General features: G+C 41.1%; 1 protein-coding gene across 1 annotated transcript; it reads right to left on the bottom strand.

Moving 5' to 3' along the window:
* Window positions 1-1,149: 1,149 nt before the first annotated feature.
* LOC119396362 (cell division cycle protein 123 homolog) lies at window positions 1,150-13,358 on the bottom strand. Its single transcript, XM_037663554.2, is given in 13 exon segments — window positions 1,150-1,259; window positions 2,425-2,481; window positions 2,483-2,560; window positions 4,642-4,746; window positions 5,667-5,695; window positions 6,231-6,353; window positions 7,087-7,223; window positions 9,097-9,209; window positions 9,211-9,300; window positions 10,560-10,595; window positions 11,172-11,214; window positions 12,732-12,800; window positions 13,034-13,358. Coding segments are annotated over 13 exon segments (1,008 nt in total). The 5' UTR covers window positions 13,108-13,358; the 3' UTR covers window positions 1,150-1,205.
* Between the last annotated feature and the right edge of the window lie 138 nt (window positions 13,359-13,496).

The raw sequence follows: 13,496 nt of genomic DNA, 5'->3' as shown, positions 1-13,496 counted from the left end.
GGGCTCCACAACAAATGCGAATCACCACTTTGTTAATGTGTGACCCATCTAATATATTAATATAATTGTCTAGGTCGTAATAAACTACAAGCTGAAATCTTTTCATTGGAGGCTATACGTTCTCAAGCTAAGCGACAATTCAGCTTTTCCACAAGTCATGTGCCTTGGGCACTTCTGCCCCTCGTAGTATAGTACTATGAAACTTGAAGGTAAAAATAAACAAATTGATTTTTATTTGTTCTGACAACCAAGGAGTGCCTGAGGGTTTGAACTACAATTACACACTAAACAGCTGTTTGATGGTGACATTGTTTCAATGCTTTTTTTAGGTGTTATGAAAGAGATGAAAAGAATGTTGTTTTCAATGCCCAACTTAAACAACTGTGTTTGTTTCTCACCCCGTCACCAACTGCAGACACCTTTATTCACAATACCATCAATGGGTATCGTAATCGTGTAATGCTGAAGAGCCCTTCTGAGATGCAAATTTACGACGATGGCAAGATGCAACAGTCGAAATGAATCCAGTTCAACAATTCCTTTTCAACATGAATATTTGTAAGTGCAATATCCTCTAATTTGACATTAAAAAAAATGATGTTATTATGGGCGCACTCACCGAGAACAAAACAGCCCGTGTGAAATTGTAATCACTTTCACAGATCAATATGCACTAAGTGGCTAAACCAAGTCACAAACAACAAGAATGCCTTGGTTGCTGGGAATCAATTGTATAGCACGCACAAACTAAAATGCAACATCACTTTTTTTAGTATACAATGACTGCTATGAGCAATTGCGCACAATATCCACATCATGTCCCAGCAAATATGGCCACTAAGGGTAATCTTGGCTCTGATATAAGTGTTCGAGTAGAAATTACGCTGTTATGACACGAAGTGTGCACGCTGGAAACGAAGTATGTGCATTACCTAGCCCTAAATATTGGCGTCTTAATCCGTGAGCATTTTACACTACTTTGCGACAATATGATTCAGGTTACATTGTGCTTGCTATTGTTAGCAGCTTCCATCAAGCTGCAACCCAACGTTCTGAGGAATGATAAAAAAAATGTATAAAATACTAAGGCAAACTGTCTTCTCGAAATGCTACCCTTTGTCCAATCCTTTAAGACACAGAACGAGAGGTAAAAACGTGTAAAGTTTATTTTCGCGAATATCCTTTCATTTTAAGCAGCAGCTTCGTCAGCTTGTGCCCTGGTTACAGTCGTCTTCGTCGGTTGAATCTTCTCCTTGTTTCTGTAGCAGAAGTTGTAATTATGTCATGAAAAATCCAAGGGTGCAGTGTGCTTCTAAGCTATGATGCCGTTCCATATAATGAAAGCGTGCATTACATAAAAGAAACTTGCTCCACCAGTTTAAAAAGTGCTTTGCAAGACTGAAATAATTCTCATATCAACCATTTAACCTCTCTAATTTTGTAATGGTCTCAGCCACAGGATGACTGAGCTTAGTGAAAAAGCCAAGCTCTCAACTACAGGAAATGAAAGGTGGTGGTGGTGGAGGGAGGGAGGTAACATGAGCACAAGTCTTCGTTACGAAAAGAAGAAATGGAAGCAATAATGCATATAAGTCTAACTTCCTTTAAAAAGCTCCTCTAGTTTACGTCCTGCAGCCTAATCCACCATCCTAATGGTGTAGAAGCTACACCGCCACATGCACACCATTCCTGCTACAATGTTTCTGCATAAGGAATTGGGAATCATACCACAACGCATGTATGCAAAGACATCTCCATGGATACCACATAATTGTTATAATCCTCAAACATATATTTTACTATTCTGAATTTTTTCAACAGTCCTTCCCACCTACATACATTAGGACTGCGTTTATCGGTGCAAGTAAAGTAGTGCAGCAGTATGGGTAAATTTGCAATATGAATTGTTTCAACTGCAATATATAGTCCTTTTCCTGTTATATTCTATTTAGTTTGAACACAAAGCGAGGAAAATAATGAATGCCAAGTAGTATGTCACAAGGTGCCACCAAAAAAAACAAAATGTCAGGGGCTTATTATCTTTTTTTTTCTAGCCCATCACTGAGGCATTAGTGTGCAAAAATGTGCAAAAAAATGCTGTGGTCAGTGAATGTAATATATTACATTTTTTGCCAGGGGGTTTGCCAAATGAACAAGGCAGCCAACACTGAATATTCCTTGGGAGCGTTATTAACGCTTTCACACTGTGCACTTTCAATCACAATCAAGCCTAGTGAGGGGGGTCGTGTTCCCCCGATTATGACTGGCTCCTTTGTGCCCTATGTGGAAGGGCATCCGATCCACATCAAAAGGAAGTCTAGTCGACCAAAAAAATTTTGACCCGACTCGAAAGAGGCCACGTGGCACCTGTAATAGACTGCAGTGATCCAGTTATTGCAATACAGCTACACTGAGGAATCTTACCAGCCTCATGAGATCAATGAGCTTTTGCGCATCTTCACCGGCACACAAGTCGACAACAGTCCCGAGGCAGGGCGTAGTGACGGTAAGGACTGGGTTGCACGCCCCTGTTCTCCTTCATGTATCGAAACACTGGCAACTGTAAGCACACGAGAAGTAAGTGCTATCGATGTATGTGTGTGACGTGCAGACTTCCAAGTTCAAAGGAAACTTGGGGGCATATGATAAAAAGTTAACACAAACATAATGTCAACCCGTGTTAGTGACGTACACTTATGCAGAAAAAAATTGTTCCCCTTTATGTAAGAGAAGGCTTTGCAAACCAGAAAACGTATTAAAGATTCAAACGCGAGTAGCACATAGTTCTGAAGTTCCCACACTTGCTCTGTATGACATCATCTACAAAAGCTTTAACACAGGTCCAGTCAATCTTTTTTCAGTAAAGAATCAGAAACACAAACATTGCTGAGCAATTTCAAGAACTTTTCCTGCGACAGTACAATATGAATATTTTAAGAAATGCACTTGAAAGTTCGTTACATCATGCTGAAATACCAGCAATCAAGTTACCAAAGGTGTAAACATTATTATAAAGTTTGCACCCTTCTGAGATCTTGTTAGATTCTAGACTTTATATTGACCTCAAATGTTAATGAATACACCTTTCATGCCTCTTCTTTCTAAAACACTGTGCATGCCAAACTTTCCAGGTCATGCTTGTTGTCAGTAGTGACATGACATTTCCTTAAGGAAAGTGGTGAGCGGAGAGTTTCGAAAATTTGCAACCAGAATTTCGAAGGCGGTGACGCTGGTACTCAACTTCACCGTCTACCTTGGCCCTCCTAGAAGAGGAAAAAGCAGTTTTAGTAAAAAAATAAGACGCTCGAATTCAAAGCTGCAATGTCTCGATGTCTTCGTCCTGTGCTTGACAATGCTGGTGACCTCGAATCTGAACACGTCTCTTCAACCCTCTGCAATGACAGATTACTCTTCTTGTGGCAACACGGCCGAAACTGTTCCATGCAATGGCGAACAGCTCGCAGCCATTCAGTGCCTGCCTCCTGTGCCGCAGTACCAGCCATCTCCATCGCACCATTGGCCTGGGGATAATTTACCTGCACACTATTATGGCTCGAACCACTCAATCTCAGAGAAAACGTCATAGACATGCTAAATTCGCAGCCTCCGAAACGTCCCTTTGATTATTTTAAGGAGATCGTCATGAAATTCAAAGCAGAGTTTGCATGCAACAGGCTGCAATGACTTTTTACTCTTGTAGAGTGACAAGTGCCCTTGTCGACTCCCAAATTGCACGCAACAGTCTTTCAGCAACAAGAATCAGGTGAACAGCAGCCTACTGAGCTTGTTCCTTTTCTAGCACCGTCTGCAAGGCGTCACTCCCAACACGTTGCTCAATAAACTTACTGAACTTGCTGACTAGGTAACCCACAGCTCTCGCTCACCTAAGTAGTGCAGAAGTTGCTAGTAAATTATTAGCCTTTTCTCCATAAGATACAAAGCTTTCACACATTCAGAGCCGCCTCAACGAACTCAACCACAGACTTGCTGCCCTGGCACCAATCTCTGAGACCGGGATAGCACCATTACCCCGCATGCAAATCGTGCCCATCTTGTTGCTTGTCTGGTACATCCAAGCGTGGCGCCTGTTGATACTACTTTTACATCAAACTATGATTCTGTCATATACCATAAACATCTGTATTTTCAAATGAGTGCCATGTCTCTGGTGCATATGTTCGACCACACAACGTCAATATTGCAGCAACAGCCACTCATTTTGCTGAGTGTAAATAAAAGGTTCATACTCTACCATTACACAGGTATCAATTAGTACAGCTTTTAAACCACGACAGCTTGACTTGGAAATCGTAATCTGTTGCAGCGTCCAGGCTGAACGAGTTTTGCAAACAAAGAGTCAGCCGCAAGAGTTTAGACACCACTAGGTCTGAGAACACTTTCAATTTCTCAGCAATTAGTGACTGTATCTGGTCAAACTGCATAACTGCCAACCTAGGGACTTCTGAAATCGGGTTGGCAGGTATGGAACTGAACAGTACATGTCGTTAGCACATTTTAGAACATGCCGGAAATCTAAATTCAAGCCAACCTGCCAAAGCAGCAGGAATATGCAGCTTCTCATGTCTCGTGGTCCCTAAACTTTTGATGCTAACTGTATGTCTACCGACACACAGCACTCACCCCAGCAGCTTGGTCAACCTTGAAGTCGTCGAGCTCTTCCCAGTCAAAGAGCAAGGAGTCGGTGTGCGTCCCAAATGGATTGAAGTCTAGGAGCTTTACAACATCCTGAAGCAAGTGCGGTCAGAGAAATGGCTAAGTGAAGTTGTTGGCCGATGCGCAACAAAATCTTCATCACTTACTAGAATGTTCATCAAGACAAGATACTTCATGTGGACAATACAATGGTAAAGGTCACTACAAAGAATTGAACCACTTTGTAACTACATAACTCACGACATGAAAATACAGTATTCCTTTTATCTGATATACTCGTAAGTGTGCATGTCGATATAACAAAAAATTATAAGTTGCGACTGGATCTATGGAAAAGGAAGTCCAACTGTGATGACTCTCATGAGCAAGCAAAGAAATCTGGGACAGTCTCAGATTCAGTTAATTCTTTTTCTTTCCTGAAGTGCATAAGTGTTCGCTAATATGATTCTGATACCCTGTCTGCAGTTTGTCATGCCGATACATTGCACGTGAACAACGTTAAGCTACTAATGCATGCCTGCACCGCTCTTGAAATGATAAACCCATGATCAGGGTGATCCCACAGGGTCATCATGTTGGCTTGCCTGCTTCGATCAAACAAAGACTGGCGTCTATGAAACCAATATTGTCTTGGAGTTAGATATGGCATTCTTGACTTCGTTACAGTGGTAGAATACACACTCAAATATAGCATGATGAGCGAACTTTTATATTTACTTTATTCACGATCTCCTAAGTTGTTCCACTTAACTGAATCAAGTCGTGGTTCAGATCTACCACAAGATTAAAATGGGCAGATATTGAAGCTGACTGAGATTTACACCTTCAGGCAAGAAAAGCCCAAGAACCTAGTAAGTCAAGTTGCAAACTGAATTTTTCAATATTTATCAGCACTACTTCAGCCATTATATGAGATTCGAGCTGGGCAATTCAATTTCAAGACAACTACATGTACCACACATATCGCAAGGAGTTGAGCAATGAATTCTTGCCTTTCTTTTTCTGTATACGTCAAAGACATCTGCAAAGAAGACAAAACAAACCATTTTCATTTCTGAATGGCAAGAGTCAAGGCTCGATCACATGCACAGCTCAAGACTGTAAAAAATTTCAATGTTTAAGAAGTAGTTATATAGTCAGCGCAAATGATGAGTCTTTAAAAATTAAATTCTGTCGTTTTATGTGCCAAAACCATGGTGCGATGATCAGGCATGCCATAGCAGGGAGCTCCGCATTCACTGTGACCACATGGGCTATTTTCACATTTCTCGAAATGCTATTGAATGGGAATTTTTGCATTTTTCCGTCCTCAACGGGCTACCGTGTTATCCAGACACTGTACCTGCTTTCTCAAGCTTAGCACAGTGACACCCTAGTTGCTAAGCTCGCATGGTGGGTAGAGTAAATGACAAAGACGTATGCATAGCAACACTGTGCCAATAGACAATGACACCAAGGTGGAAGCAGAACTGCACAGCACAGTGTCATCGTGACCAAGGTGAAAATTCTTTTCTTTTTTTCTTCTTCAACGTATTCAACGATTGTAAGATGCTTACATGAGGCAGAGGCAAACTTGGACTTGATTCTCTCGTGAAAGAATGACATTATGTCCTGAACAATGTTCGCCTCTTGTTCCTCAATGTGATAGTAGTAGTGCGTGTAATCTCGTTGCGAAATTCCTGGAAAAGAAAAGGACGAAACGCCTCCGTAACATTTTGTCACGTGATGAATCAAGCAATTCTCCGGTACATACGTACCTTTATTGCACAGCTTTTTCTTTTTTACAATGATGTGCAACTTGCTAAAAAGAAATGTAATGTAAAAGTATATAAAACTGGGGGAGTTGGTAGGAATTAACTACGGTAAGTTTCCAGCGTGCACACTGGCCAGTGTTTTAACACCCTTTGAAAGAACATCACAGGTCCTTGGACAAAAGTAATTACTCACACAGCGCCAATCATTGCAAATACTACTGCCAATGCCATCCTGTGTGTTCTGACACTGAGATTTTGTTTAGTCACAGAAATAAACTAACACACGAAATAACTGAAGCCTTTCACACCAAGAGATGTCCTGATAACTGCGTAAGCAAGTCATCGATAGTACTAATAGACAAAGAATTCACCTTTTTGAGTGCTCTCTAGTGCATGTTGCAGATTTTACTTTTCCGCGCACATCTTTTGGTCATATTGTCTGTGAACTTGTGTAATATCTTGCACAGGCGCTCGTGTTAAGCCTGGGTGTATATATATGTGCGCACTTCCTTTTCACCAATAAACTGAGTTGAGAATCAGCACTTGTTTGTCTTCTTCCCTTATGTGCTTTGTTTGATCTGTGCGCACTGAAAACATTCCATAATGAATTGCTCAAAGAAGTATCAACAGTATCGTTAGTTCGGAGAACAGGACTTGCCTATCAGAACAGAGTCCTTCACGAAGCATCGAAACTCCGTGCTCGGGTCAATTTCCACCCACTTTCTGAGGACAAGCTCGTACTGAAATAGGTTCTCAGTGTCTGTGCCCTTGTTCCAGTCTGTGCAGGCTTTAAATCTGGACATGAGTGAAGCAGGAAATCAGGTACAACCACGTTTAGAAATGCCACCTAAATCATTAAGGACACTCTTAAGATGACATGCAAAGTGGCATATAATAATAATAACTAACTATAATAATATCTGCGGTTTAACGTCCCAAAACCACGATATGATTATGAGACGCAACATGCAAAGTGGCAGTATGCAGTGTTACAATGAGTTCAAAGTTCACATTAACAATGATCGCAGCCCATTATGTAACATTCCATTTCATTATCGTTCATTTTTTTGCTTTAAGTGTAGTGCCAAATGTCCAGTGTGAGTCACTAATTGCGACACAGCAATGTTGGAGCTAGATACTATACGCTAGTGACGTGAGAAAAGAATGCAAAATGAAACTGATCCTCACAGAATTTGGCCAAACAACTTTCCAAAACAAAAGGATTTAGTTCAACATCAGAAACTACTGGCGCCATTACAGTGAAAAATTGGGACTTTAACGCAGCCTAATTATATGTATAGCTAATAAATTATAACTGACCACAGATAACAAAACACCATTAGGTATTTAAAAAACGATACCGTTTAAGTAATTCTGTCAGTTTCCAAAACATTTTTCTCATACCCGGGATGTTTTGGAGGAGATATAAATTCAAATACTAATACTAGTTATTGCGAGTCCTTGGTACTTGTAGAATATGAAGTAGTGTTTGCTAACAGATAATCAATTAATTACACCCATAAAAGCAAAGTCGATATCTGTGACATAAAGGCGAACTGGCGTGAAAACACTGGTGCAGCAGCACCATGTATCTTTCGTTTTCTTGGTGTTTCTCACTTAGCAGGCTTACCATCTCGGTGTGAACAGTCGTTCTGTTATTGAAGAAGTGTGATTAACAGACACAGTCACACTGTATACTACTACTTGCATGTAAATTCTGGGGTTTTACACATCGAAGCCATGATGCAATTATGAAATGTCATAGTGGGGAACTCCAGTTTGATTTTGAACACCTGGGATCCTTAACCCCTTCCCTACCAAAGACGAGCTGGGCTCGTCCACGCTAAAAGAAGCATTTGGGGGCTACCCCGATTCATTTTGCCGAGTTCTCCTTGGCTTGAACAGATGGTGCAGTAAAAAAATTAAAAAGGCCCTCAAAGCATGCATTTTGGCCGAGAAAGGACTTGATTTTGGTAAGTGGAATTAGAAAACGGGATCCTCCTCCGTGCGCGAGCGGTGCACGTGTGCCGGCAACAGCTCTGTTCCGAAAAAAAAGAAGACACTTGTTTGCCAAAGTTTCTTGCAATTGAGAAGAACTGCAGTTCTCCCGAAGGAGTGGCAGCGACATGCAGAACAGTATGTTTTCTCGAAATCATCGGATTCAGATGACGATAGCATCTCGTCTAGGTACATCAGCAGTGGACGCCGATAGATGTAAACAAACCCCACGGGGGTGTCCAAGGTTTTCTTTTTTTTTTCTTTTTTATGGGCTCTCTTGTCCCCGTGCTTTATTTTTTAAATTTCTGAGACATTCTCTGCATCAAAGACTGGAGAGATTAAGGCACTTCCATGGTGCAGTGCAGTGAAGCCAATCCTCTGCATATTTTCAAAAAAAATATTTTGCTTGTATGTTGCGAATAAAGCACCTTGAAATAGTTTTTGAGTTACTCCAAGACTCGCAGAATGAAATAGTCAAATATGAAAATCAGTATCTTTGTATCATTTTTGGCCAGAAAACTCAGGAGGGAAAGGGTTAATGCATAGCCCCTTTTTTTCGAAATGCGAACACCGTGACTGGGAATCTAACCTGTGCTTTCTAAACCAGCACGACTACTGTACTATTTCTCTTCAGTGCCCTTGTGATGATGCAGCAGCTGAAGTTTCTTACGGCTGCGTCAAGTCGTGCGTGACGAAGTCTGAGCTCTTGAGCAGGAGGCATATGTCGGCAAAACACGTGCACAGAGGGCTGTTGTTGGTGGCAATCCACGTGGCATCCTTTGGGACTGCTCCAGTTCAACTTGGGGAACACTCGACCACCGAGGCGTTTGATGGCGGCAGACACCGCTTCCTCCAACTCTGGGAAACTGGGGATCTGCAAGCACAAGCTATGCTGTGTACACACAGTCTTGACAAAATCCAGAAACTTATAAAGTACAGTAAAAGCTCGTTAATTCAACCCCCATTAATTTGAACATGTTCTCAGGTACCGGCAAGCATATGTATCGTTTAAAGGCACCAAACTCTCGTTAATTCGGTCGTATTTGGCCACAACCCAGTTAATTCGAACGATCCTCGGAGCACCACAAGTACGAAGCGCCGCAAATGTGCGCCACAAAGGAGCGATAACGGTGTTCACGAACAATCGAAATGGCCGTGGGCCTTCAGAAAGGCATGGTCGTCATCCACAATCTTACCACAATCGCATTGTTGGAGACCAATGCTTGAGTGGCTGTGGCAAACTGTAGTTTTCAATTTTGCTCTGCGCACGCAAACAATGCAGTAATGCACTTGCTACACTGTGATGGACGAACGATCAGGTGCCAGCCATTTTTCCGGTGGAAAAAATTATCGTCACATGTGCGTGGAGGTGTTGGTGGTGGCGGCATGTAATAAGGGATGGATTCAGAGCCCGTTTCGGGTTCAGACATGGGGGTCTTGAGCAGCAGTCACATTGTTAACGAAGTTGCGAATGACAAAAATTGTGGCTTTCACACTGCTCTTATGCAAAAGTAAGTACTATATTTATGTATTCATCATGATAATGAAAACACACAGATGGAAGAGACTTGTTTATTGTTTAATTGATACTTTTGGTAATTGGGCATTCGGCTAATTTGAACAATTTTTCCGGTCTTGTGAAATCCGAATTAACTAGCTTTTACTGTACAACACTATTTTTTTTATGAGTAAAAACTTGGCAGTGTAATTTTGCACTGCTTCTTCTCAGGTGGCCAAAGAATGTAGAAGCCTCATTCTAAGCACAGAAATAGAAAATCATGCTGACAGAATACAACATTGTGAAAGAATAGGAAGAACAGTGGCTTTTTTTGTTCAGTTGGTAAGGACTATTAGACAACAGGAAAATAGTGCAAAAATCACACAACGTTGTCCTATTGCACAGAGAGGAAAACACTTTTTCTAATAAAGACTCATAGCTCACAGTAGCATTTGTCCTATTTACCTCATTTACAGCCATGCAAATTTTATGCTGTTTTCCTTTATTTTATTAGAAGGAATGCACTTCAAATAGGCCTTATTCCCTCATAGATCTGAAAAGCATGTCCTATTTCCAGTATATTACTTTACACTTGCCAGCGAGTTATAGGCAACGGAAATGCAAAATAGTTTTACCTCTGTGGAGTCTGCATCAGCTTCAGACCAGTCGACCTAATAACAAAAGACAAAAAAGGAGAGAAAGATACAGGCATACCACTACTCGTGCGCTTAACCCAAAGGCATTGCTGAAGCAATCTAGTACGAGCCATTCAGGATATGAGTAACAGGTGCTCACACAATCTATAACTTGCAGATAAGCACCCTTGTGAATGAAAAGCAAAAGCAATTGCTCTCACACTGTTCAGAAAGGAGTACCATAGATCGATTCAAACTACCACGTAAAGATTTCATCAAGCAGACGTGAAACACATTACGAGAGCAAACAATAAAAGTAGGTTGCATACTGCGTGTGGCTAACTGCAACCAGGCTCAAAAGGCCAGACCTCTGCTGCACAAACAGAAGTGTCAACTGCAGTTTGTTGTCACGTCAGAATTAACATTCTAGTCAGAATTAACATTCCAGTCAGAATTAACATCACTTAATTTCTGTACTGTGCTAAAACAAGATGTAACATTTTAGAAGCAATCACAAGAAAATAGTAAGAGCAGTTATATTTTATTATAGTATATGAAGATTTTATTTGAGTCAGACAAACTCTAATGTACTAAAACCGATGAACTTCTTACCTCATCATCCGAATCTGTGTCATACTTTTGAGATGAGGGGGCCCTGAAAAATGTCAATTCTCAAGTGAGGATCCTTAAAACACGAGATGCGGAAGTTCAATAAGCCACTAGGCAAGTAGCACGCATCTCTAGACAAAGCTTATACATCATTTCAGAAAATTACAGGGCATACTTACAAATCAGTCACAGGCTCAAACTGCAACCCTCAGACCATATCAAATCACAAGTAGTTCACAAGGTTGTCTTTAAGAGGAAGTATACATATTTGATGCATTTACTTCTCTTTGTTGCTTTCTATGCAGCTGCTTATGCCTGTTCATAGAACAACATAATTCCATATTATGTATGTTGGATGCAGACAAAATAGTCTTTCAGTGCATCGTTCACACTTGAAGAGAAACGCTAATACATAGGTACTGACGTGTGGTTCATAAAATTCTAAACAACTTGCAGACATGGCAGGTGAGAGGGCTAAACAAACAACACCTCATTTTTTAAAACATTTGCCTTCAGTGCACTTCTACTGATGGATGCCTCGTTCGTCAATGATGCATTAACATTCAGTGCTGACTTTCAGCATCTAAAGGTGCCTAGTTTAGCATCCCAGGATATTAGTTGTCCAGGGCTTCTACGATGTAGTGATCCACATTGCGCGATTCTATGCCTTCCTTATCATCCACTACTCCCGAATGGCTGACACTACTGATTACGTAGATGAAGCATCGCTTGCATCATTGACAAAGTAAGAAAAGAAGAATTGGGGTAAGTCCTTACATTATGCTGGCCCCGATCCATAGGCGATGGATTGTTTTGTCTATAAAATCTTCTCAATATGTGTATTCAATTTTATTCATTTCACCAATGTGTGAACATGTTTTGGGTAAAAGGCCATTGGGAAGCAAGAACTAAATACAAAATTTTGCACGCAAGATGGGATCCCCGAGTTGACTAAACCAAGACCTTCCGTTAAAAATAAATTTGCTATGATCATCCTTCAGGTGCCTCTGTCTTTATTTCTTCAATTTTAAGATGCTGAAACTATTCAGCACTCAATATATTATTGAAGATGCAACACAGCACCCCTTAAGTACTTCCTAAAGGGTGTACAGTCAGTTCAAAGATAGCACAACACAAGAAGATAGCACTTAATAGTGAATTCAAAAAACAAAAGTGAACGATAGCAAACGCATGTGGGCATTCTAGAGGAAAGTGATCTTACAGTAATGTAACTCGTATGTAAAATTACGTGACGTACGACAAGTGTAACTATCATAATTAAGTGACGAGAAGTGCAGTTACGGTGTTTTTTGTTTGTTTGTTTTTTACCACGTATTGTGAAGTACATGTCGACACCACGCAGGTAACAGGCCAACAGCGCCCACGTAAAGATGCCAGGAAAAAAAAAAAGTGACAAGACTCACTAGCTGACAGTGATACACGTAGTACGTCTTAGGCATTAACTGTGTTGAAAATTAGGCTATAAAAAGAGCAGACATCGTACAGCTTATCACATATTACGTGTGGATTCGAAAAATATTAGCAATAAATACTGGTACTCACTTTCCTGGAAGAACCACACCGTCGGAGAGAAGATACTTCACGAACTCGCTCGTCAAAGGAATGCATACACTGCAAAGATTGACAGGTTTCCAATGAGTGGCACTGACCAGAAAAGAAAAAAAAAAAGCTTTGCGAAGAGACACGACCGCGGTCAACCGAAGCAATTCGATATCCTGGAACTTGTAAAGTACGCTCTCACAACTGAACACTCGCTTGAAGCTGTCAAACGTCCAAGCAAATGAGGACACCGTGTCTATTGGACGGGCAAGTAAGTGAACGAAAGCGAGTTGTCTTCGGCTCACCTCGTAATCGTAGCATTTTTGAAAACGCTGTACCAGGATGAGAAATTGCAGCTGAGCACGTCTTCCACCTTCATTGTAATCGCGGTCTGCTAACTTGTTTCATGCGACAACTCTAAAGCGAGCTAGACAAGCGTGCGACAGTCGACGGCAGCGTCAGTAAAACGTTGCATTGCATGCGGCCTTGTTTCGGAAAATTGCTCTAAAAACGGTTAACTTTGTCAACACTTACTCGGCTAACCGCACCACAACCACACGCACGGAAGAACTACAAATCTACAAATCCCCTGAACGAAAACGCTGCGAAAACATAACGCAGTTGCGCAATCAATCATAAACATGCTGAGAGGATTCGCGCGCGGTTTCGTATTGCGGCTAGTTTGATATGTTTCATACGTGCTAGCGTCTCTACTGAGTGCAAATACATAAAAAAAATAACAAAGCCCGCTCGATTTATCTTGAAGCA

This window comes from Rhipicephalus sanguineus, chromosome 6 (genome assembly GCF_013339695.2).
Source record: "Rhipicephalus sanguineus isolate Rsan-2018 chromosome 6, BIME_Rsan_1.4, whole genome shotgun sequence".
Lineage (NCBI taxonomy): Eukaryota > Metazoa > Arthropoda > Arachnida > Ixodida > Ixodidae > Rhipicephalus > Rhipicephalus sanguineus.
This window is presented reverse-complemented; position numbering and strand designations above follow the sequence as displayed.